Here is a 26,389-nt window from a genome sequence, read left to right on the forward strand (position 1 = left end):
CCTCTCTCTCTGCCCCTCCCCCTGCTTACTCCCTCGCTCTCTCTCAAAATAGATATTTTTTTAAATGCTATGCAAGCATGTTGCTCTACAGTAGAAGTCAGTGCTCTGTGGATAACAGATATACTCTGCATTCTTTTTAACCAAGGAAAGCTGTTACCGCAACAGCCTTAAAAGAAGCATGGGCAGCCATAATCATTCAGAAGTACTGTCGTGGATATCTTGTCCGCAGTCTGTACCAGCTGATTCGCATGGCCACCATCACCATCCAGGCCTACACCCGAGGACTCTTGGCGAGGAGGAAGTATCGGAAGGTGCAGCTGAGACCCCGTGCTTTCTTAGGGCATGAATTTCCCAGGGCTCAGGTTATTTTTCACCAATCATAGTGAGATCTCTTTTTCTGCGTGAAGACCTTCATAGAGAGCAGGGAGTTCTGGTATATGAGTGTCTGTTCACACATGTCTGCTATAGGTGGGGTTTGGTTATTGTTTCAGTGGTCTAGGTATAATAGGATCCTGTGGGTTGATTACAGGAAATTTGTCTTTTGCATTGTGAAAATATTTTGGTAGTTGCATCACTCAACATTGGAGGAGTTGTAAGAGAAACACTGGAGAGCCAATTTATGTTTCCTAATATCTTGTTTCAAAGATGCTGGAGGAGCACAAGGCTGTGATCCTTCAGAAATATGCACGGGCGTGGCTGGCCAGGCGCAGATTCCAGAGTATCCGACGATTTGTGCTCAACATTCAGCTTACTTACAGGGTCCAACGTTTGCAGAAAAAGTTAGAGGATCAGGTAGGTGTTTGTAAATGTATCTTTCATACGTACTTTTTCTAACAAATTTATTTTATCCTGGGCCAATTCCTCAGCTAATGCTGTTAAGATTTATGTCGGTGTTAGGAGGTTCAAATAGTTTATGTGGACCACCTGCTCTAGAAAACAGAAGTACACTGTAAAGGGCTGCTACATGTGGTTGTATAGGTTGTACACTGCACAAGGGCCGCTGCCCAACAGTGCAAGTGCAGCTGAAATCCAGCCTTACTTTGATTTTGCCAACCCATGTGTCCTGGTAAAAAGCTGTGCTGCCTCGAGGCAGGGGTGCCTTTTTTTAATCTGCACAAAGATGCTGTCTGCATGCCAAGCCATGCTCCCTCAGGGCTGTGTTGGCTCACGGGAGCTGGCACTTTCTAATCTGCTCAAAGGTCTATATGGTCTAACTGCAGCCCTGCCTCTTTTGGGGAGATTCCTCATACCATTCTCACTGGTAGGAAATAAAATCCTCATGTTCTTAGCCAGTGGAGAAGGACTGTGGAATATGCAGTGTCCAGATCTATAAAACTCACCCCTTGGTCTGCCTGTCTCAAATAATCCCGAGATTCTCCTAAGGTAAACTTGAAACTTAGCCATGAAAGATGCTATAGGGGTCCTTATGAAGGGATGAATGTGTAAACAGCTTGAGGTTTTGATGCAGCTTTCATCGTTGTGCTGTGGGGTGACAGGCCTGCATGTTACATGGGTCGTGCAGAACAGCAAAATGCTGCTGTGACAGCTAGGAGCAGGGCCCCTGCAAGTCCCCATGCTGTCCAGACTCCATTCTAGGTGTATTCGTTTGCTAGGACTGCCATCACAGAGGTTAGAAGTCCAAGGTCAGGGTGTTGGTATAGTTGGTTTCTGCTGAGTTGTCTCTCCTTGGCTTGCAGATAGCAGCCTTCTCCCTTTGTCTTCACACCGGCTTCCCTCTGTGTGTCTGTGTCCTAATCTCTTCTTAAAAGGACACCAGTCATGCTAGAGTCAGGCCCACCCATATGACCTCATTTTACCTTAATTTTGTCTTTAAAGACCCTATCTCTAAATATAGTCACATTCTGAAGTGCTGAGTATCAGGCTGCAATGTGTGAACAGTTGTGGGGCGAGCGGGCAGCAGGGGACACGATTCATCCTACAGCATTGGGGTTGTCTTGGAGCTCCAGGAATGGGCTGGTCCCACACTAAATGCACCATCAGCTCAGGAAGTTTACCTGAGAAGATCGGCCTTGCTGTTTTCACTGGGATGAAGATGGTCACACATGCCATCATGGTGATACATGTCATGGATTTAGATGCCACATCAGAGATTGTGAGAAACGAATGGAACAGCTTCTTCATTTTGGATAAATCCCTAAACATCTCCTGGTTTTTTTCCTCTAGAACAAAGAGAACCATGGGCTGGTGGAGAAAGTGACCAGCCTGGCTGCTCTTCGAGCCGGTGACATGGAGAAGATTCAGAAACTGGAATCAGAACTGGACAGGGCAGCTACCCACAGGCACAATTATGAGGAGAAGGGGAGGAAATACAAGGCTGCCATGGAAGAGGTCTGTGCCAGATGCGATTATGGAAATATATGCGAGTCTTTCCGTGCAAAAGGTCACAGCGCAGCATTTTCCAACAAAGCAGATTTCTGCAGAACGGATCAGATTTGCTGTTGGCTTCCACTACCAAAGGATGCCTAGCTTTTAGGAGAAGGGAGATCAGAGTTCTAGAGTCTGGGGGAAGAGGAGGAGGCTCCTACTTCAAGAAGCAAAACATAAAGTTTCCTCTTTTTTTCAACTATTATGAAGTGATGAAAGCCCCTTTAAAGAGAAGGAGCCCTGGTTAGATGCTTCCCTCTCTTCCAGGATGATGTCGGTCCCTGTTGCTTTCCCATCTGGTATGTGCCCTGGCATGTGCCTTCCCCAAAATAGCAATGAAAAGCTTGGAGCAGGTTTTCATGTCTGTAGTGTAATAAAACGAGCAGTAGCTAGAAGTTGGACGTCCCAGGTTCAAATCTTGTCTTCGCTGCCGTCTGGCTGAGCATCCTTGGGCAAGTCCCTTACACCCTCTCTGAACTTTAGTTCCCTCATATGTAAAATGGGAATAACAAGGGACTGCCAGAGTTGTTGAAATGATACAATTTCCAGATGAAATAATTTAGCCAAGTGCCTACCATAGAGCCCTGCACAAGTGTGAGCTACTGTTTTCTAAAGAGGTAGTATTTATTACCCTCCATTCTCATACTTTCTCAAGTTCTACAGCAGCCAGGTTTGTGGCAGCCTGGAGCCCCAGGGCACCTTCCCCGTGGTCCGGCGCCCAGCTGATGCCATTGCCCACGCTGCCGGTCACCAACCTTCAGTACCCAGTGGCCCCAGCTGTCAGCCCAGCAGATATTTTACCAGGAGAAGCTAAAATAATAGAGTTCCTGTCATGATCACACATTCTTACTGCGTAATAACACTCTCAAAGTGTGGATTCACTTTATATATAAATTATTTCTATCATATTAAATACATAAATACCTTGGCTATCGAGAAGATTCAAGAAAAGGATGGAGGTGCTTTCTTGACTTTGAGGAAACCTTGGATTTGGGTCTTTTTCCTTGATTTCAGCCATTGCTGTGTCAGGTTGAGAGCCAGTGCCTGAAGTCACATGGAGCTCTTGCACGTGAGTGGAGTACAGACAGCATCTTGCATTGGGCTGGTGCTGGCTGTTCTTTATGGATAGGAGCTGAGCTGGATAGATGGATGGATAAATAAATAAAAATACAGCTTTTCACCAAGAAAGGCTGTGGTGACAAAACTGGAAGTGAGGTTTTCAAAAAAGCTTTTTTTCTTCTCTTCGCTAGAAATTAGCAAAGCTTCAGAAGCATAATTCAGAACTGGAAAAACAAAAAGAGCAAACAGAGCTGCAGCTTCGAGAGAAGACTGAAGAGTTGAAAGGTAAAGCCCAAGGCGGCTCGATGCAAACATTCATGTGCTCACCTGTCTAGTCATTAGGGAAATAACTACTGGGTATGAACGGAGTTTTAGGCAGAACCAGGAATCTGCAATGTGTACCCAGGGAAATGAGGGTATTTTTTGCCTCACAGGGAATAACTATATTTAAGTTGTGGTAACTTTACCCTACAGAGGCATCTGTTTTATTTCCATCTTTTGTCAGACAGCACGATAATCCCTGTCTCAGAACCGTCTGGTCCATTTGCAAAATACAGATGGCTGGGCCATAAGCCTGGAGCTTTTCCATCAGAAGATGGGGGGGCGGGGGGGGGGCGGTGTCTGTGTGTGTGCATGGGTGTGTCTGTGAGTGGTGGTGGCCAGGGTAGTTCAGGCATCTATCTATATTTTTAAAAACCTTTGTGGTGATCCAGATGCACAGTCGAGGTGATGCCGGAGCAGTGTTGCTGGCCGAGGATCTGTAGTCAAATTTCAAATCTGTCCAAATGACTTGGTCTCAGTGGCACCCCCTCCTCTGCTTACTGCCCCGGCTCTGAGTGAAGGGCCCTGCTAATAAGCACTTGAACCATATCACCCCCAGGCTGTCAGATACCAGCGGTATCACTTTCATTCAGGGATGTGGAGCAGCTTAGCTCTGTCCATCCATAGCTTTCTAACTCAAAATCTGACTGCAAGCCCTTGCTAAATCCCGATAGGAACAGGAGCCTGGGGGCTCCTGACCAGATGGTTTAAATGACCATACCCATTTAAGAGGATTGTTTCTGTGAGCTCTGACAGGGCAGCAGGGGAGTGGGAGTTCAGGCCTGGGGGTCCAGCACACACCTCAGGCCCAGCAGGCCGTGGATACACCAGGCCGGAGGAGCACAGGTGCCCTGGGGGTTCAGGCCTGGGAGAGACAGATGTCAGGAGGAGGAAATAAACATCCTGAGTCCTGGCCAGCAGAGCAGGAAGGGCTGTTCAGATGACGCCCAGGATGGGAGTGACCTCCTGCTACAGGTACTGCACATCCTCCACCCTGCCTCTGAGGACTGATGATGTGGGCGTTGACGAACACACGAGGTCAGAGTTCTCTGAGGAAACCTCGACCTGAATTAGGGAAGAGCTTGTCCACCTCCACCTCCTTTATCACAGTACACTGCTCCTGGGTATATTTGCTCTTTCTTCTAACATTAGGTGGATTTTCCCACAAGAAAATTTAAATTCCCACAAATGCATCCTGAAAGTTACATAGTTGATAGCATTGGCCTGTTTGGGTCCATAATTTTATATATCCTTCTAAAAAGTGTTTGAAAACTTTCAGTCCCAGTGTTTATAAACCGCTTACGCTCTGAGTGTCCCTAAACATGGCAAACAATGTTTTGTGAAAAGCACCAGCCTTCAATTACCCTGTGACCTATTTATTACTAAGGGTTGTTATCGAATGTTTCCCCTTTTTGAGATTCCAGTGTGGACATCAGCCCCTTGCTCCCGGGGACAAAATCACATTTGGGCAGCTCTTTCACCCCCTTGCAAATGGCCTAAGATGTAAGCACCAGAACTGAAACCAATTCTGTGAGTGAGCTGAAAATTAAAATTATATCAAATATGCTGGCTTCTAAATTAAAGCTTAAGCATTTTTCTGGTATTTTCTGGCTGACTCGTGACATTCTGTAGCAGTTATTTTGATTCAGGGACATTTGATACCTCATTTAACAAACTATTAAACTATTGGCTTTTTTTTTTTAAACCAGTAATTCAGGGTAGTTATCATCACCTCATCCCTGGGCTCCCCTCTGGGGCAGAATTCAGAAATGGGGTGGAAGTCAAGGATGAGGTGTCAGCTATATACAAATAGAGGTATCAGGCTTAATGGACTCCTCCCATTTTAAAGGGCACCTGTTTGGTGTGGATATGCTGGGAATACAGGCCTGTCACAGCTTCAGAATATCCAGAACCCCAGTGATGATAGCCTGGCTTTCCAGTGTCCCCTCAACCTATGCTTTGTTGTTAGAGACTCTTGTACTGAATGCAACAGGAGATTTGTTATACTTCCTCTTCCCCAGATAAAGACAGACGCTTCATTATTCTCTTGGTTGTCATGAATGAGTGGTTCTGAGCCAAGAGAACCACTATGGTTCCCCTCTCCCCATCAGGGGACATATGGCCCTGTCTGACAGTTTTGGTTGTCACAACTGGAGCAGAGGTGCCCCTGGCTTCTAAATTGACCATTTTCTTCCCAAAGGAAGAAACCCAAAAGGGTTTCCATGTAGTTTTCATAATGTATATTGTCTCAAAGCCAATATGCCTTTTCAAATCAAACAAATGATCCTCAGACCAAAAAAAGTGCTATAAATGAAACTATTCACACATTCCAACAGGACCAGTTTGTCAGAATGATTATCCCCCACCCTTGTCTGTATTTCTGATTTATAAATTATAAAAGTGACAGTTACCCTCTCATCTCAAGTCCTACTAGTCATAAATATCCCATGACTGTTCTCACATTCTCACTTTCTTAAACATGACATGAAACAATGGAAGCGTTGGTTTGCAGATATATTTCAAAGAGCATTCTCTTTTCACAGAAAAAATGGACAACCTCACCAAGCAGCTCTTTGATGATGTGCAAAAAGAAGAGCGACAAAGAATGTATGAAACCTAGTTTGCCTTAAAGTTACTGCCTCCTTCTCTCTCTCTCTACTGTTTTATACTTTGCTTCTTGGCTTGCAGCTAGCAGGTCACAGATACAGGATGGGGGGCGGTGAATCTTTTAGGAAGTGAGAGAGTCAGACGTGTGAGAGCCACATCCCACAGTGTGCGCCTTTCAGACACTGCACAGGGTCTGCAGCTGTGGGCAGTGGACCACCGTGAAGTTCTCGCTTTCCCATCATTGCTAAGACAGGAGTTCAGAGACTGCCACCCCTTTCAACTTCCATCAAGTCCAAGAAGTAAAATTATTGCCCAGGAAACCAACTTTCCTCCCTCCCCTGTCTGTTGTGTCTGTTAACTTGACTCTTGTCCCAGACGATAAGGGATGGAACCCACCTCACAACAGTTAAGGCAGGTCCCCATGACCTTGTACGGTACCAGTCCCACCTTCCCTATCTCAATACCAAACCCTTTGTTCATTTCTAACAGTCTGTGCTCCCTTCTCTTAGAGTCAACTCAAAGGTTTTAGAGTTCAAAGTAGGGATGCGTGGCAGGGTGCTGGGGAGAAACAAAATATTCCTGGCATCTTTCTCTTCAGGGCTACAAGGCTCAGGCTGCCTGGGGTGATAGGATATATATATATAACTTCCTGTGCATTTAGTTGGCAGAAGAGCCTGGGTCTGCGTAAGGAGAAGGATGGATGCCACAACGTTAGGGGAGGGAATGTCACCAAGGAGCTCCAAGAGTTAACAGATAGACAAAGTGTTTCATGATCCTATATGAGTTTTAAAATAGGGATATTTGGCTCTTCACCTTGAAATTTTTATTTTCCAATGAACTCTTAACTTTAAAAGAGGAGCTTGGTTCTTGGCATCTCATGGTGCACCGGGGTTGCTTGGGAGCAATCATTTCAAGAAGGGGTTTGGAGAGGCAGGCCAGGTCCAGGTGACTTTAAACTTATTGTAGTCATCATAAGCACTCACCTGTAGCTTGATCTGGCCCCTGATCAGCTGACAGGGGACATTTTGGCCCCTGTCACAATCCTCAAGGAGCGTACAGATGCCAGCAGTCGGGGGGGGGGGGGCACTCCCAACCAGCTTAGGCTTGATCTGGCCCCTGATCAGCTGACAGGGGACATTTTGGCCCCTGTCACAATCCTCAAGGAGCGTACAGATGCCAGCAGTCGGGGGGGGGGGGGGGGGGGGCACTCCCAACCAGCTTAGGTACAAGTCTGAGATTCTTTCAACATAGATTCTTGGTTGCAGTTTTCTTCTTTTCAAGGTACTTTACTGGCCTCTTAGGAGCTCTGTGGATTTTTGAAAAATGTAAAAACAAGGTTAAGAAGTTTGTTAGTATCTCTAAAAGTGAATGAAACAAAACCCTATTGGGAATGTGACTCTCTTCCTTGGGATTTTCCCTCTGGGCTATGAAAGCAAGTCATAAAATGGACTGAGATGACAGCCTAGCAAGTAGAATGGTGATTTAATAAACTCCTGGAGCCCTAGGACTGCTTCAATTCTGACTGCACCCCCTCCCCAGCCCCAGGCTGTGTCAGGCTGGGCTAGGTCACATCTCTCTTTGGTTATTTATTGTCTTGGTCAATTGTCCCATATTTAATTGAGCAACCATCTCACAAGGAATTGAGTTTCCAGGGACTTTGGTGTACCTGGATTTGCTGTAGTTTATTTTAGAATGTTTGAGTGGCTGGTCCCCTTTGACATGTTAAATGGCTGTATTAACTTATTTAGGAACTAGCCAAACCGTTCTAGGATCCTTGGAACTTGGCAGGGGCTAGTACTTGGCAGAATGTGCCAAGGTCTCTGCTAAGGGAAGAGACCCCTCCAAGAGACCACAGGGAACCACACAGAACTAGGATGGATTCAGAAATACAGTATCCCAGCCACCACTGAGTCTTTGAGTTCAGCCTCCCTACCCTGTGTTTCTTGCGTGTGACCATAGTAGAGCCACATTTATCAGATCAGAAGGTATAAGAAACTTCCCTAACCTAAGGGGACAGGAAACAGGTAAAAATAAGGCCATTGTCTATTGGAACTGTCACAGTAGATCCTAATTAACTTGTCTCCTTTCCAAGTCTCCTCTTACTATTTTCAAAATGATGTATTGTTCTAATTCAGGTTAAAGAAATTTAGAGAAATTCTGAGTTAATTATTTTTTTCTTTGGCACCTAGACTTCTTGAAAAAAGTTTCGAACGGAAAACACAAGACTATGAGAAGCAGATTTGCTCTTTGAAAAAAGACATTCAAGCTCTCAAGGATGAGAAAATGCACCTGCAGCACCAACTGGAGGAAGAACGTGTCACCTCCGATGCCTTAAAGGGGGAGGTGGCCCAACTGAGCAAGCAGGCAAAGGTAGAAGGGGCTTCTCGCTGCCAGATGAGCTCTTGGGCTAAGTTATCTCACCTGCACAGAGGGAGCAGTTTCAGACTCCCACAGGATCAGACATCCAAGAGCATCTGTATAAAGACCAAAGTCAAAAGGACCCTGATCCCTTCAGTTCTTCCAAGGATGAACCCCCAAGCTGCCTTTAGCTTACCAATAATTGGTTTTCCGATTTTAAAACTCAGCTTTCTAACTATTTTGTAATTATATGAAGCTATTCAAATATGTTGACCTAGAGAATATGTTCAAATTACATTAAAAGTTGATGTGAACCCTTATTATACAACCCATCCCATTGTTGTATTTCTATAAATACCTATATTAAACTACCTTATTATCAGCATCATATATTTTAAATTGTTATCAGAAAATCCACAAAAGCAATGATCCATGTTTGCACAGTCAAGGCATAACTGAATTCCTTCCCTACCAGAAAACACAAAACTGCATGTCTCTGTGTTCTTCAATGCAAAACATTTCAGTGTAAGTTTAGAAAGCTTTTAAGCTTCCATGAAATAAGTGAAATGCATGTTTGTAGAATATTGTTAAGATTATGCAAATATTCTCTGTAACTGTCACGGAATAGCCATGCATGGTTTTGAAGAGCTTTAGGAATCACATCTGGGTCATCTCTTGACTTCCTGGCAGAAACTGTCTGTATTCTCTGGACCCCAGTTTCCTATTGTTTAAAAGGAGGAGTTTGGACTGTGGGATCAGAGAGGATCACGTATCGCTCTGACTGCTCCGTAAGAATGGAGCTCACATAAGACATGTCAATCTGTGGGAGTCGTGTCATCTGGTTAGTCTGCATCTTGGGAAGTCCTATGGCTGCTCTTGGAGTGAGGCATCACTATTTGTCACACACTTCCGCTTTGGTAGCTAAAACTGTGTTCCAAACTCTCGATGTGATATATTAAGGAGACCAGTCTGATTTTCACAGAAAATGAATAACATTATGATCATATATGACTTGTAACATTTATTGAAGTGTTACCAAAAGAAGGTCTTTGGGATTGGATGGTCCTGGGGCCCCATCAGCTTGCCATGTGACCCTGAGTGTGCCATTTCACCTTATGGAGCCTCAGCTTTCTGTCTACAAACTATTACTGTATCACCACATGGGCCTGTTGTAAGGATTAGGTTGTGTATGTAAAGTGATCAGTAAATGTCAGTTGGATCCTCCTTCTCACCCTCTGAAGAAACTGGAACTCTAGCCCTTAAACACTTAGACTGAGAAAATATCAAGGAGGGGTTATTTCCCTCTGCATGTCTCCCCTAGCTACAAAACACACACGTATGATTCTTTCTCAGGCTGACCTCACAAGGTTATAAAGGCAAAATACAGCCTCTTCCCCACAACGTGTGCTGCTTCTCAGTGGACCCTCATCATACCCCCACAGCCAACTCCTAACCTCTTGGGTACCCCTGGCTCTGCCATGTGTCACATTAAAACCTGGCAGGAGCCCAAACCCACAATTATGAGGGTAGTGGCTTGTCCACATCCCTGCATCCTAGAGTTCACCATCCAGTGAAAAGGAATTTAGCCTCTTAGGTTTTACTTCTCTTGGGTCTTCTTCCTCCCCACAGCAGCCCACCCCTGTAGTAAGGAGCTATTTCTTCCCTTTATGTGGTAAAGAAACTAATTCTGTTGCTACAACCAACTACATCTGGGAATAGGTAACAATATTTTGAGCAGTTAAACATGCTTCAAGACCATACTGTGTAGGTAGTGATGATTTAACAAGATTTTAACTGGTTAAGGATGTCTTGGGTAGATACACAACACAGTAAGAGTATTCTCTTTGTCTGACATAAACCATAATAGCTGTTTTTTTCTTCATCTGGTACGGTCACTGCTGTGATACAGACAATCTCTGAATTTGAAAAGGAGATAGAGCTACTTCAGACACAGAAGATAGATGTGGAGAAACACGTGCAATCACAAAAACGGGAAATGAGAGGTAAGAAAAATATGAGTCACTGAGCCCACAAGTCTGGTTGGTTTGCTGATTGGTTGGATATGTGGTATGTTGAATAGTTGGTTGCCTTCGTAGTTGAATGGTTGGTTAGTTGTTTGGTTGAATGGCCAGTAAGTTAGTTGATGGTATGGTTAGCTGGAGACTCTGTGTGACATCTAGAGAATTGGAACCACATTCAAAATTGTAATTTATATCAGCTCTGCCTCTTCCTCTCAGAAAAGATGTCCGAGATCACCAAACAACTTCTTGAAAGCTATGACATTGAAGATGTAAGAAGCAGGTAATCATTTTTGCATTACCAAATATTTAGGAACATGTCACACATGAGAGAGATGATAGATTTTCTTACCCTCCCTTATTTTCCAGGCTCTCTTTGGAAGATTTGGAACATTTAAATGAGGATGGAGAACTTTGGTTTGCTTATGAAGGACTGAAGAAAGCAACACAGTGAGAAATTCCCCCTCAGAGTTCTTTTTTTATTTTCAGAGATGACAGCTATAGGAAAGTCAAAAGTTTATATTCCACAGATTTGACACCCAAGGAAATTCCTTACAGTAGGATGATCTAGTAATCACCCGAAATACTTTGAGAATTAAATAATGAGTTGAATAATGGAAAACAATCTTTTTAAAGGATAAACTTTCAAGTAATAAAACCCATAACCTGTACAGTAAAAACAGATTATAACAAATAAGTTAGCCAGGGTTGTTATAGAGATATAATTGTGTTTAAATTTAAGAAGTTTGCTGTAATTTTTTACATACAACCTTTATTTTTAGGACAACTTTAGGTCCACAGCAAAATTTAGCAGAAAGTACAGAAATTTCCCTGGGATTTCCCTTCCCCTGCCCCCATGTAATCAGCATTAGAATCCCCCACCAGAGTGGTATGTCTGTTAAACTGATCTGTCATTATCACCAAAAATCAGTAGTTTACTTCAGGGTTCACTGTCGGTGTTGTACATTCTATGAGGCTGGACAAATGCATAATGAATGTATATTTATTATTGTTGCATCATACAGAACATATTCTTAAACTATTAACATGCAATTTTAATGGTGTCTATAATTTCTTATTATTAACTGCATGTTAATGCACATAATGCTTCCTAACTAACTAGAAGGATTCTATAATCCTGTGTACACAGTTCCATATGTACTTAGCATGGCTCTAATTGTGAATTTTCATAACTGCTGCACATGTACACACTCATAATCAACAACATGGCAGAATAAAAACCAGTGGTTAATTTGTTGATCCGTCCTCTGGCAGTGTTTTGGAAAGCCATTTCCAGTCCCAGAAGGATTGCTATGAAAAGGAGATTGAAGCTTTGAACTTCAAAGTGGTGCATCTAAGTCAAGAAATCAACCACCTGCAGAAATTATTTAGAGAAGAGACTGACATCAATGAAAGTATCCGTCATGAAGTTACCAGGCTGACATCAGAAAACATGGTATGGTCTTATCTGTGGGCCCCAGGTGTGGCCATTATTCTAGAGATGTCATTTGTTAGTGGAATAAAATTCAGTTTCTTGGAAGTAAATGATGGATCAGAATTATGTTTTCTAAGAGTGAAATAACTGGGTCAGAGGATAAAACTATAGGGGTACCTGGGGGTGTAATTCATTCAGTTAAGGGCCCAACTCTTGATTTTGGCTCAGGTCATGATCTCACAGTTCCTGAGTTTGAGCCCCATGTCAGGCTCTGTACTGACAGTGAAGAGCCTGCTTGGGATTCTCTCTCCCTTTCACTCTGGTCCTCCCTGGCTCATCCTCGCTCTCTCTCCCTCAAAATAAATAAACTTTAAAAAAAAAGAACTTTGTTTTTAAAATTAATTAATTATTTTTTACAAAGAAGATAAATCTATAAAATTACCCTAGGCTGGAAAGCACTTTGATGTGAGAAGGGGTTTGTTTACCATAGAATGGGTCCAAATTCTGGTTGTGTGTGTGTGTGTGTGTGTGTGTGTGTGTGTGTGTGTGTGTGTGTGTTTAAACCTATGTATTTTAAGTCTAGCCCTAACCCCTTGGCAAGTGACAAAAAAACCCTAAGGTAAGAAGGGTAACTCTTGAGTGGGACATGTGTTCAGGTCCATCCTTCTGTTTGTGCTGTGAGCAGAGATGATGTGCCTCTTATCTCATTTTTTCAAGGGCTTCTCTCTTCCAAGATTCCTTCCTTCTGAGTTTGTCTCATCTTTTCTTCCAACTCAAGCCTCTAGCCACTGAGAAATGCTATAGGAATCTCTCAAAGAACATCCCTTTCTTAACCCCACATCACCTGCAGTCACCACCCCATTTTTTGGGGGGAGCTGGCCAGACTTCTCAGTGGCCACCTCACTGATTTCTCAACTCATCCCCCATTTACCCCACAGCCACCTTCTTTTTCACCCTCTTCTTGTCTCTCAGCAACATCTGGTGACATCATCACTCCCTCTTCATGCCTGCTTTTGTTCTGCCGCCTTCCATGATACCACACTTTCCTGGGGTTTCTCAAGCCACCTCTCTAGAGGCTGCACCTTGTCACCTTTCTTACCATTTCCTTCTCCTCTGCCTAACCTGAGAGTGTTAGGAAATTGCAAGGCTGCGTCCCAGGTGAGGAGACGTGACCGTGGGCACAGCAAACATGTGGAACGGTGATTAAGGCCCTTCGTGTCTTTGTTTATTCTTTGGATGAAATGTTAGTGAGGAATAATGTGGAACATACATCTTCATGCACAAACAAGTTTTCTTCATTTGCTTCAGAAGCACAGTTGTTCTTACAAACTTGGACGACAGAAAAGCCATTTACATAACGGAGGGTGGAGGTGAATGACATTTAAAGAAATACAGAAGACAAGGACAGAGGACTGTGAGACATACTGGCCCATTCCAGACCTCCACTAACAGAGCAGTGCACTGCCTGGAATTCACAGGGCGCGGGGGGACCTCTTTGAGATGATTTTCCTGTTCCTGGATGAGGAGACGGCATCTCTGGGCCTTGGCCAAAGAGGCTGCTCTCTGTTTGCTCACATTGCCCTCATCTCAGCAGAGCCCCTCTCCCCCATGATGCCCTCCAGACTGTGTACTTCCTTCTCCCCCTGGAGAGAAGGTTGTAGCATGTGAGAACCAGTCCCTCTGAACATGCTGGTATTGCTTGCGACTGTACAGATCCTGAGGTATAAGACCATAATGCCAAACCAGTCTAACACCTCAGCTGGCCCTCACACATAACTATGCTAGATGTACGCTCCTTGGGGTTAGACTCCTAGAGGGTTCAGTTTGCTTCTGAGTAGCTCTGAGATTTTAAAGTTCAGAGATGAAAGCGTTTTATATTCAAATATTTCTGATTCTTCTCTAAAGATGATCCCAGACTTCAAACAGCAAATTTCAGAGCTGGAGAAGCAGAAGCAAGATCTGGAAATCCGCCTGAATGAACAAACTGAAAGCCTGAAAGGTACCTGCAACTGTCACGGAAGTACTTTTAGAAGATGGTTTCCTGTGTCCTGGAAATGACAGAAAAGTTATTGTACCCAGGGATCTCAGACTCTGATTCTCCAGGGGCCCAGCCAAGTGACAAATGTGAGAAGGGGGCTGAGTGGAGGAGGCAGTAAGGTGTCCCAGCCTCCGAGCTCCATTGATTGTTGCCAAGTAGGCAAATTGGCCCCAGTGTTGTTTGATAGTCTTATTTTTTTAACTCAAAAATTTTTAATTAATTTATTGAGAGAGAGAGAGAGAGAGAGAGAGAGAGAGAGAAAGCATGTGGGAGGGGCAGAGAGAGAGAGAGGGAGAGAGAGAATTCTAAGCAGGCTCTGCACTGTCAGCGCAGTACCCAATGTGGGGCTCAAACTCAGGAACCGTGAGATCATGATCTGAACCCGAACCAGGAGTTGGACGCTTAACCGACTGAGCCACCCAGGTGCCCTCGATCCTATTTTTAAAGAAAAGCCAGAAATCCATATTTTTATGTGAAATATGACAACTTTAGAATAATGGCTTTAAAATTTTTTAATTTTTTGTCTTTTTATTTTGGAGAAAGAGACAGAGCATGAGTGGGGAAGGGACAGAGAGAGAGGGAAATACAGAATCTGAAGCAGACTCCAGGATCTGAGCTGTCAGCGCAGAGCCCGACGTGGGGCTCAAACTTATGAACTGAGAGATCATGACCTGAGTCAAAGTCGGATGCTTAACTGACTGAGCCACCCAGGCACACCTAAAAATTTTTAAACATTGTTCAGACCAAACAAAACCTCTACCAGGAAACAGCTTAGGACCCCTGATAACTGAAAGCACGACCAAATCCGAATCAGGGTGCCATATAGCCCCCCAAATCATGGCAGGTCTTCTCACTACAGGAAAACTGGAAGAATTGTCTAACCAGTTGAACTGCAATCAAGAAGAGGAGGGAACACAAAGAAAGTAAGTATTAATGTGTATGTTTGTGATGTTCATGCTCACGTAAATGCTTTTCTTTTCCGAAATTGTGGGAGATACCAACATATGTTATTAAGCCAAAACAGCAAGGTGCTGATTAAGGTAATATGATGCATTACCATTTAAATGTGAAGGAAAGAAACACATATGTACACACACACACACACACACGCACACACACACACACACCCTGGGAAAACATACAAGAACCAAAACATCGCCTGCTTCCAGGGAGGGTAACTGGATGGCTGGCACACAGGGGAGGGAAGGGGACTTACTTCTCACCACATACTCTTTTATACTGTTAGAATGTCATGCCACACACACAGATAATCTGTTTAAAAAACTGATGAAATAAGATTGTGTGTGAGAGAAGAGATTTTCTTATAGCAAACCGTTTAGAGTAAGACTTGAAATCTGTGCTGACAGAAAATCTTCACTGTTAATCCCCCCAAATTTGCATTCTGACCAGCAGAGGGCCTGGCGCTCTGGTGGAGCCTCGTGAGGAAAATTTTTGCTGCCAGCTCACTGATACACTTGATTTTCAGAGCAATACATGGACACAATATGTCCTAGAGAACATTTTTAGTCATGTGACTTCATTGGTAGGAGAGGGATGAAATGAGGGCCCCAAAGAGTAGGAAAGTGGGGAGACACTGTCTTGGAACTCTTGATGGGCTGCTGCTTCTTTCTGATCCCTGGCTTTTTGAGAGTCTGGTCCCCAGGCCTTTCACGAAGGAGATAATCATCGGGCTTTCTGTCTTAAGGGCGTGAGTGGGTGTGGATGCCTCGTGGGAGCCCTCAGCAGCCCCTGGTGGAGTGGAGGCAAGAATCTCCATCAGGTTAAGGAGACCAGGGCAGTCATAGACAATTATGTACACAGCCAGCCCTGATCTTTGCCCCCACCCCCACTTCGAGGACATTTCTACTCAAGTACTATTCACCTTATACATACATTGGCCAAAGTATTTTTCTGTCTTTGGAAATAATCAGTTTTTGCTATGACAATGAGTGACTTCTCCATGACAGTCAAACTGTTATACAATTTCCTTTATCCCTTTGTCAGGACCTTAGAGGCCCAAAATGAAATACACACCAAAGAGAAAGAGAAGCTGATCAGTAAGATTCAAGAAATGCAGCAGGCCAGCGAGCTCTTGAAGAAGCAATTTGAAAGTGAAAGTGAAGTGAAGAGTAGTTTCCGACAGGAAGCATCTCGGCTCACTATGGAAAATAGGGTAAGAAGTTTCCCAACTTGATAAATGACTGTGTGCAGATGTCACTGAAGGGGGGCGGGGGGAACATGTCACCTAACGCATGCAATGAACGGCCACCGTGAGAGCAGTGTGTTTCCTGCTCTCGGGAGACAGGTGGTCTCTGAGGTTACAGCCTGCTGCTGAGCCTTGGGGGCTTAGCACGGGCCACACAAGCAAAGTGTCCGATAAAGTAAAGGGAGGATGAGAGGAGACATGAGCACTGTCCTACAGATGGCACCTGTCTCACCCGTTCTGGTCCAGAACACACCGAGAATGACAGGCTGATGTGGGAACTTCCCTAAGCAAGACTTTCCATGGTGAGGGGCCCTCCTTGCTTTGCAGGTGTGCCCTTCCTACAGTTTTTCAAGTCAAAATGTTCTTCTGTGAAATGATCATGATGGTAGATGACAGACACCTTAAACTGTTAAAATCTTCATCACATTTTAAATGCCCTTGTCAGAAAGAAATTCAGCTACTCTAAGTCAGTCCCCAGCAATTCTTTTGAAATTTTATTGGTGTGTGAAACCCACAAGCCTGAGAAGCACCATCATGGCCCATGGGCCACTTTCCTGGGAGTCAGACTGCTCAGGCTGCTTCCTGGCCTTTGAGCCTCCCAAGTCTATGACCAGCGGAGGGGTCCCTGGGCAGTGGTCAGCACCCTGGACAGGCTGCATCCCAGGCTCTGCATCCTATTGTCAGGACCCGCCATTTCTTTTTTTTCCCCCAAAGTTTTTATTTAAATTCCAGTTAGTTAACATACAGAATAACATTGGTTTTAGGTGTAGAATCTAATGATTCATCATTGACATACAACATCCAGTCCTCATCACAACAAATGCCCTCCTTAATACCCATAACCCATTTAACCCATCCCCCTACCCACCTCACCTCCAGCAACCCTCAGTTTGTTCTCCATAGTTAAACGTCTGTTTTCTGGTTTGCCTCTTTTTTACCCCCTATGTTCATCTGTTTTGTTTCTTAAATTCCACACAGGAATGAAATCATATTGTATTCATCTTTCTTTGACTGACTTATTTCGCTTAGCATAATACTCTCTAGTTCCAGCCACATCATTGCAAATGGCAAGATTTCATTCTTTTTCATCGCTGAGTAGTATTCCATTGTGTGTACACACACGTGTGTGTGTGTGTGTGTGTGTGTGTGTGTCTGTCTGTGTGTGTAGACATCTTGTTTATCCATTCATCAGTCAATGGACACTTTGGCTATTTCCATAATTTGGCTATTGTTGATAATGCTGCTATAAACATTGGGGTGCAATGTTTATAGCAGTATTATCAAATATTACAACAGCATTAAATACTCTGAATCAGTATTTTTGTATCCTTTGGGTGAATACTTAATAGTGCAATTGCTGAATTGTAGGGTAGTTCTAGTTCTAACTTTTTAAGGAAACTCCGTACTGTTTTTCAGAGTGGCTGCACCAGTTTGCATATGAATGAAATCATATGGTATTTGTCTTTTTCTGACTGACTTATTACACTGACCCCCAATGTAAGGGGGTTCCCCTATATTCACATCTTCACCAACACCTGCGGTTTCCTGTGTTGTTGGTTTTAGCCATTCTGACAGGAATAAAGTAATAGCTTATTGTAGTTGTGATTTTTATTTCCCAGGTGATGAGTGATGTTAAGCATGTTTTCAGGTGTCTGTTAGCCATCTGGATGTCTTCTTTGGAAAAATGTCTGTTCATGTCTTCTGCCCATTTTTTAACTGGATTATTTGATTTTTGGGTGTTGAGTTCTATAAGTTCTTTATAGATTTTGGATACTAACCCTTTCTCAGATATGTCATTTGCAAATATCATCTCCCTTTCTGTAGATTGCCTTTTAGTTTTGTTGATTGTTTCCTTCACTTTGCAGAAGCTTTTTATCTTGATGACGTCCCAATAGTTTGTTTTTGCTTTTTTCCCTGGCCTCAGGAGACCTAACTATAAAGAAGTTGCTATGGCCGATGTCAAAGGGGCTACTGCCTTTGTTCTCCTAGTATTTTGATGGTTTCCTGTCTCATATTTAGGTATTCATCCATTTGGAGCTTATTTTTGTGTATGTTATAAGAAAGTAGTTCTATGTCATTCTTTTGCATGTTACTGTCCAGCTTTTCCAACACCATTTCTTAAAGTGACTGTCCTCTGGTTATTCTTTCCTGCTTTGTCAAAGATTAATTGCCCATATACTTGTGGGTTCATTTCTGAGTTTCCTATTCTGTTATATTGATCTATGTGCCTATTTTGTGCCAGTACCATAAGGACCCCCCATTATCTCACAGAAAACCATGAGGGGGTAAAATCTTATTTTGCAATATCAGGATTTAACTTTGATGAAGAATTATATCTAAAGAGATCCAAAGAGTTTAACATTTAATAGAAAGTAACAAGTTCCAGTCAGGGGCACCTAGATGATGTCCAACTTTTTTTGAGGGAGATAGAACTTTCTCAGTGAATAGCCTGTATTCAGACAGTAGAGAAGCAGCTTCCTACTGAGCACGTGTGGGTGGCTGTCCTGACTTCCACAGCAGTGCCTCTGTGTGTCCCTGGGGTCTCAGTTCTGTGTCTCTGGAGAAACACATTAAGAACTTTATCTGTTCTTACAAGTAGGGGTGTGGGTACAGTTCCTTCCCTCCTATCTCAGCCCATCCTAAAATTCATCTAATAATAAAAAAAGTCACCAGTCAATGAGAGCCTGGAGGAAACCACTGTTCACATTTTGATTTATTTTATTCCTTTCTTCTTTTTTCTACCATGGTGATACACATTTTATAAAATTGGGGTCATACTGCATATAAAGTTTTAAATTCTATATTTTTTCTCACACCATATTGAAATACTTTCCCATTGTCATTGATAATATATGCAAGCTGTCATTTTAATACCTAAGTCATAGGATACACAACAATTTATTCTACCCACTATTGTTGGACATTGGATTTTTTGGCTACAAGTAATAACACTATGATGAACACTCTGAACAAAATCCTTGTTCACCGGGAGAACTGTTGGAAGGGAGAGGTAGCCACAGAGTAGAAACAGCACAGTTTCCATTGGCCCTGAGAGTCCCCAGAGGGCACATGGCTATAGTGATTGTATGGTGGGTACTGCTGGATCTGAGAAGCCTGAATCTTTTCTAGGCCAAAACCTTTGGGATTTAGGAAGAGCCCAAACATTTTGCCCTTTCTAAGACATATTTGTAGGCATCCGGGACCCTGCTGGTTTTTGAGCCAAATTCAGCATGAGCAAGGCCACTCCATTATTAGGAAGGAAACACAAAGCCAGGACCCAAACCTCTGAAGTTTCTCTGCCTCCAGACTCTGATATCCAGAGAACCTATTTTCACACATTCATATTTCTAAATTATCTACAAGGGGCACTACTTTAGTAAGAAAAAATTGATCAAGATAAATATGGCATATCCATACAATAGGGTGTTTTTCAGCCACAAAAAGGAATGAAATACACATAGTACAACATGGATGAGCCTCAAAAACATGCTAAGTGAAAGAAGCCAGACACAAAAGGCCACATATTATATGATTCCATTTATATTAAGTGTCCAGAAGAAGCAAATAATATAGAATCATAAAGCAGATTAGTGATTACCAAGGACTAGAAGGGAATAGGGGAACAAGAGGGTGACTGCTGAAAGTTACAGGTTTCTTTTTGGTGTGATAAAAATGTTCTAGAAATCGATAATGGTGATGTTTGTACAGCTGACTTTAGAAAACCATTTCGTGTACACTTTTTGAATGAATTAGATGGTATGTGAATTATTGTTCACTAAAACCGTTACCAAAAAATAGATTAAGATGCTTCTAAGCTCATGTCCTTGTTTCTTTTGATTTCTGTAGGATCTTGAAGAGGAGTTAGACATGAAGGACAGAGTGATTAAAAAGCTCCAAGATCAAGTTAAAACTCTAAGCAAGACGATTGAAAAGGGTAGGAAAAATAACATTCCCTTTCCTACTTTTTGGAACTGTCAGCTAAGGTCCACAGGCACCGTTTGATTCCTGATGTGGTCCAGAGTCTTTAAAACTCAAAGGAGTGATTGTCAACGGGTGAGGTTGGGGGCTCAGTGATAGACTAATGGAAAGATCCTTTGGGCCGAGGCTAGCTCACCAGCCCTCAGATAATTCTAGATGCACTCATGTAATTGCAAGGGACACCCTGTAATGAATACTTTTAACCTCTTCTGCTATTAACTCTCCCCTTTTAAAAGTGAAACTGTAATCAAGTTTCAAACGTAACTGCTTTGAAATTCTCTTCCTCTCCCAGTTACAGAGGATTAATATCTCCATTTCTATTAGAAGAAAGAAGTAGAGAGCTAAGAAGCCAGACAGTAGTCCTGAATATGAACTTCACATTTTGAATGTCCTCATGAACTCCTGTGAAAAGGCCCCTAGGCTTTTCTTTCCTTCACCTGCTTCTGAGTCTGAACTTTTCTGACTTCTCTCTTCTAATGTTCTTGACTCATGTTTCGTATCACTTCCTTTTCCTCCCAAACTGGATCACTAAGTCTGTACCTTGAACTCTCTGTTCCTTTTACTGTATTCACACTTTTGAAGAGCTCCTTTATTATTCTTTATTCAACTCTCACCTCAAACTCAAAATGCCCAACAGCAACATGAGGATTTCTCCCTCAATAATGATAAATCATGTCTGCCCTCTCAAAGCTCCCATTGTGTCCCTGTTTTTGGAATGAGTGAATGAACTGCCATCTCAACATAAGGACTTCCAAACTCCACCTCCCACTCCTCAGTTTTTTTCTTGAGTCCCGGTCCTTTTTTGTCTCCAAGACTATCTCCTTTGCCTTCCTATTACCTCCTCCAACTCAATGTGTCTAAGTGGAATACATCAGCTTCCCTTCATGTTAGTTATCCATTGTCATATAACAAACTATCCCCAAATTTAGCAACTTAAAACAACAAACACTTAGCAACACACCGTTTCGAGAGTCAAGAATGAAGGAGCAATTTAGCTATGTGGTTCTGGCCCTGAGCTGCCTTCAAGTCATCAGCAGGGACACGGTCATCAGAAAGCTTAACAGGCTGCAGTATCATTCTTATCATAAACAGCATTGCTTACTAAAACAGTTGGCGTTCTACCTTTATTAGTTTCCAAGGGAACAGAGCTAATTTATTAAATTAACAGGAGAAAGTCTCGTGCAGTAGTAAGAAAGTTTTGTTAACAGTACTTGCATCACCTTCTTTTTCACCCACCAGACCCTACTCACCTTTCTTGGCCCAACGGGTGTGCTACCTCCTTCATTTTTTAACAGTTCCAACCCACTTCTGTGTACATTCTCATGGCCCCTGTGTGAATTTCCTGTAGCTGCTGTAACAAATCAGCATAAAATTAGTGACTTAGTGGAACACAAATTTATTATCTTACGGTCCTGGAGGTCAGAAGTCCAAAATGTTTTTCACAGAGTTAAAATCAACATGTTAGCAGAGCTGAGTTCCTTCTGGAGGCTTTAGTGGAGAATCCTGTCCCTTGCCTCTCCAGCTTCTAGAGGCCACCCACATTTCTTGGCTTATGGGTCCCTTCCTCCATCTTCAAATTCAGCAGCATAGCATCTTCAAATCTTTCTCTCGCTGATTCATAGGGGCACATGTATCCCAGTGTTTATAGCAGTGCTTTCAACAATAGCCAAATTATGAAAAGAGCCTAAATATCCATCAACTGATGAATGGATAAAGAAGATGTGGTTTATATATACAATGGAATGCTACTTGGCAATGAGAAAGAATGAAATCATGCCATTTGCAGCAACATAGATGGAAATGGAAGGAATGATGCTAAGTGAAGTAAGTCAGTCAGAGAAAGACAGATATCATATGTTTTCACTCATATGTGGAACTTGAGAAACTTAACAGAAGACCATGGGGAAAGAGAAGGAAAAATAAGTTACAAACAGGGAGGCAAACCATAAGAGACTCTTAAATACAGAGAACAAACTGAGGGTTGATGGGGGGTGGAGGGGAGGGAAAAAGAGGTGATGGGCATTGAGGAGGGTACTTGTTGGGATGAGACTGGGTGTTATATGTAAGTGATGAACCACGGGAATCTACCCCCAAAACCAAGAGCACACTGTACATACTCTATGTTAGCCAGTTTGACAATAAATTACATTAAAAAAAATCTTTCTGACCTCTGCTTCTGCATTACATCTCTTCTCAGAATGGACATGAATCTTTGGTGACCAGAAGGCAGACTCTGGCTCACCCAAAGATGTCCACATCACAGTCCTCAGAACCTGTGGGTGTGTTATTTACACAACAAAAGGGATTTTTGCCAATGTGATTAAATTTGAGGATTTTGAGATGGGGAGATTACCTTGGATTAATCTAGGTGGACCCAGTATAATCACAAGAGACCTCATAAGAGAGGGGCAGGAATGCCAGAGTGAAACAAGGTGATGTGACAACAGAAGCAAAGAGACAGACAGACAGACATGGTGATGGAAGCAGGGGTCAGAGGAAGCAGAGGCTACAATCCAGGGGATGTGGGTAGCCTCTAGAAGCTGTAAAAGGCAAGAAGCGGATTCTCCACTAGAGCTTCCAGAACTTAGCTCTGCTGATACTTTGATTGTAGTCCAACATGTAAGATCCATTTCAGTCTTCTGACCTCCAGCACCATAAGATAGGAAAATTTGTGGTATGTCAAACCACTAAGTTTGTGGTAACTTGTTACAGCACATAGGAAGCTAATACAGCCCCCTTAGGATCATGCAGTTTGGTACTTTGCTCACCTACTGTTTCATGAATCTTGTTTCCTTGACTGTGATGTCATCATCTTGAAGACAGAAGCAACATCTTGGCTTGCTTTCTTATCCGCACTGTGTTGGATTCATACCGGGCACTCATGAGGAGCCCTTCAAGGATCATTCCGCCTTTTCAGTGACAGCTATACTCATTGATATAGTTGCAGATAAGAATCACTACCAGAGGAATTCTTCGGGATTAATCAAGTTTCCATTTATCTGAAAGCCGCAGGCATTTGTGTGTAAGCCAGCCAGAATGGGGTGGAAAGAGACAGAGCAGTCTCGTTATAAAGCCTGTGGGAGTTGTTTCTGTGAATTTAGCTGATTGTTTGCCTCTGACTATAGGCAATGATGTGCACTTGTCCTCAAGACCCAAGGAGTATCTTGGAATGCTGGAATACAAGACAGAAGATGAGGACAAGCTCATTCAAAACCTCATTCTCGGTAGTGAGACCTGGAAGTCTGAATGTTTGCTCTGTCAGTCATTGCTACCATCATGGGTGGGAGTAGTCATTTCTCTTCCTCCACTGCTGCTTCTCCTAGCCCAGAGTCTCCTAACCTTGGCACTGGTGACCAGATAATTGGTTGTTGTGTGGGGGCTGTGTATTGTAGAATATTAAGTAGCATCCTTGACTTCTACTCTCTAGAAACCAGTAACAACCCCTAGTCATGACAATAAGAAACATCTCCAGACATTGCCAAATGTCCCTTGGGAGCCAGAATTGCCCTCAGTTAAGAAGTACTGCCCTCACCCCTTCCAAAGTCTAATCATGGGATCCAGATAGAAGACACATCCTCTCATCTTTGTGTCTCAGCACAGGAGCAATGGCAGAAGTAACTGTGGTTCCATGTCCCATTCGACTTCTGCTGAGAATTTTATTTGCAGGCAATGTGATGGGAGCTTCTCAAACACATTTCAGTTACAGGAATGTTCCAATGTGCATGCTCAAGTGTTGGTGGTCTTAGAACCAATCTTACTAGACTGTCCTCACCTGAAAATCATACGGTTTTCCAGTGGGAGAGAGAAAAGCTGCCTTTCTATAAGCTGGTCTCAAGATAAAGCAGAAAGCTTATGTGTAGCCTAACTTCCTCTTCTTCTAGGTGATTCCCCCACCAGAGCACATGAGCCACCTGTACCCTTTCCTTTCTAGCCTTACTTGTGCACAGCCGTGGGGCCTCTTCATTCCTCTATCTTAATGCAGCCATGGGGAGGTCTTTGTTTGCTTACCTGAGTTTATTCTATAAAGTTTCTCTCTTCCCTTTATCCCCAGTGTCTCCTCCTGCCATTCTCTTCTTCTCAAGGTCAGCGAGGCCCGCCTCTGCAGGACTATAGTGTGTCTGTTTTCCTGATTCAGGAAAGATGTATGTGATCACTGAGATCGTATCCCCTCCTCATCACACAGGCTGGAGTCGGGTGCATGGACTTGGGGTTTTTCCCTTACATTGGAGGGCTGAAATCCAGGGTCTCCATGCCAGGAAGAAGTACAAATTCTATCTAAAATTCAGCCTTTTTTTTAAAAAAAGAGAAAGTCCTTTGCAAATGGGAAGTAAGAGGAACAGGCGGTACCTGTATATTTTTGCCAGAAAAGAGCCAGACTGAATTCCTCAAAGAGAAAAGATAGGCCTGTGCATTCAGGCATTGTATCAAGTACAGAAAAGCAAATAACCCTTGTCCCATAGTCAGAGGCTCCTTAGGGGGAGAGCTGGCTATCGATCAGCTGTAGTCCTCATTGACTCTTTCTGTTCCAGACTTGAAGCCTCGTGGTGTGGTGGTGAACATGATCCCAGGGCTGCCCGCTCACATCTTGTTCATGTGTGTACGCTACGCAGACTCTCTAAACGACGCCAACATGCTCAAGTCCCTCATGAACAGCACCATTAGTGGCATCAAGCAGGTGGTTAAGGTAGGAACTGCCTTTGACATTGGCCTTTGGTATTTTAGTTATTTTAAGAACACCTTAAGGGTTCATCCTTGGCCCATTCTTCACCTCTAGTCTTCGGTGAATCACGCGATTCCTTAAATTAGTCAGAGGCCCACTCTGTGAAAGAAGTCAAGCTGTTTGGAAAAGACAAGTTAGGTTGGGGATCCCCAAGGATAAAGATGTGCCAACAGACCCCAAAACCTTACCTTCAAGACTACAGCCGGGTAGCCAACACCCCCATCACTTCTACCCCTTCAGGGTATGAGATGTCCGGCCATGAGGATTCATTATTCATCAGGAGTTAGAATAGAAAATTAACATTTGTCTGGTGCTTTGCGTGCTTTCTAGTCACTATATTCACAAGAGCCACCAGGGTGTTCTGGGAAGAGACCCCCATAAATTGATGTTTTCCCTGTCCATAATTTCATAAAATGGGTTTCCTTAGGACAGACGTGCATTGTGTCCCAGGCCATGGGTACACGGTACTTGCCTCCTCTTGCCACTCTGGAATCTTTAAATATTTAGAAACTAGAAGATGCATGGCATGAGGAATAGAAATCCTTCCTCACCAACATTTTCCCAGTCAGCTTCCCCAGTGGCTCCCTGCCTCTGACTCTGCTGGTGTCCAGGACCGCCCCTCCCCAGCTCCAGCACACAGCACATTAAAGCAGCCCTCACTTGGCCCTGCGCCCCCACATCTCTGTGCCTCTCCATTCACCAAGGTGCTTACATTAGCAGGTTAGTTCCTGCAATCTGGCTTCATCTCTGTCACTGCACAAAAAGATCACCAGTAATTCCTCTTGCTAAATCCAGTGGTTTCTCCTTAATTTTTATCCTCCTCTAAGGGACTGAAGCTTTCAGACCACCTCTTTGAAACCATCCTACTTTGTCCTTCAAATCCCAGGACTGTCCCAGTTTTCCTCTTACCTCTCTGACCACCACACCTCTACCTTCTTTCTTCCTCTTCTTGCTGCCCCACAAGCGGGGCTGTTCTTCCCAAGAGAGTCCTCGCTTCTGAGCTCTGGTCCCTCCACCCCTTTCCTTCAAGGTAGCATTCTCTACCCTTCTCAGGAGCTTTCTCAGCTGCCCTCTTTCATCAGCATCTTTCCAGCCTCTGAGCTTTTGTGGCATCATCTATGTCCACCATGCAGGTGCTCAGCCCCCTATATAATTGTGTCCTGCATATGTTATGTTGTATGCAACATTCTTCCCAGTCAGAATGAGAACTCCAGAAAGCAAGACCCCAGACTTACCTTTATTAGGCACTCCTGCAGTGCCTGTA

The 26,389-nt window shown here is 43.4% G+C and overlaps 1 protein-coding gene across 1 annotated transcript in view; it reads left to right on the forward strand.

Annotated features, from left to right (window-relative positions):
- MYO5C (myosin VC) overlaps positions 1-26,389 on the forward strand; it is a 102,704-nt gene that overhangs the window by 57,032 nt on the left and 19,283 nt on the right. Inside the window, exons 20-35 of the mRNA XM_042941995.1 lie at positions 146-311; positions 646-792; positions 2,185-2,349; positions 3,636-3,729; positions 6,309-6,372; positions 8,562-8,742; positions 10,640-10,733; positions 10,968-11,031; positions 11,118-11,198; positions 12,024-12,204; positions 14,089-14,182; positions 15,081-15,144; positions 16,226-16,394; positions 20,274-20,361; positions 23,531-23,629; positions 24,935-25,089. Coding sequence (XP_042797929.1) covers positions 146-311; positions 646-792; positions 2,185-2,349; positions 3,636-3,729; positions 6,309-6,372; positions 8,562-8,742; positions 10,640-10,733; positions 10,968-11,031; positions 11,118-11,198; positions 12,024-12,204; positions 14,089-14,182; positions 15,081-15,144; positions 16,226-16,394; positions 20,274-20,361; positions 23,531-23,629; positions 24,935-25,089 — 1,906 coding nt within the window. The remainder of the gene's footprint in view (positions 1-145; positions 312-645; positions 793-2,184; positions 2,350-3,635; positions 3,730-6,308; positions 6,373-8,561; positions 8,743-10,639; positions 10,734-10,967; positions 11,032-11,117; positions 11,199-12,023; positions 12,205-14,088; positions 14,183-15,080; positions 15,145-16,225; positions 16,395-20,273; positions 20,362-23,530; positions 23,630-24,934; positions 25,090-26,389) is intronic.

Source organism: Panthera leo, chromosome B3 (genome assembly GCF_018350215.1).
Source record: "Panthera leo isolate Ple1 chromosome B3, P.leo_Ple1_pat1.1, whole genome shotgun sequence".
In the NCBI taxonomy this organism is placed as follows: Eukaryota; Metazoa; Chordata; class Mammalia; order Carnivora; family Felidae; genus Panthera; species Panthera leo.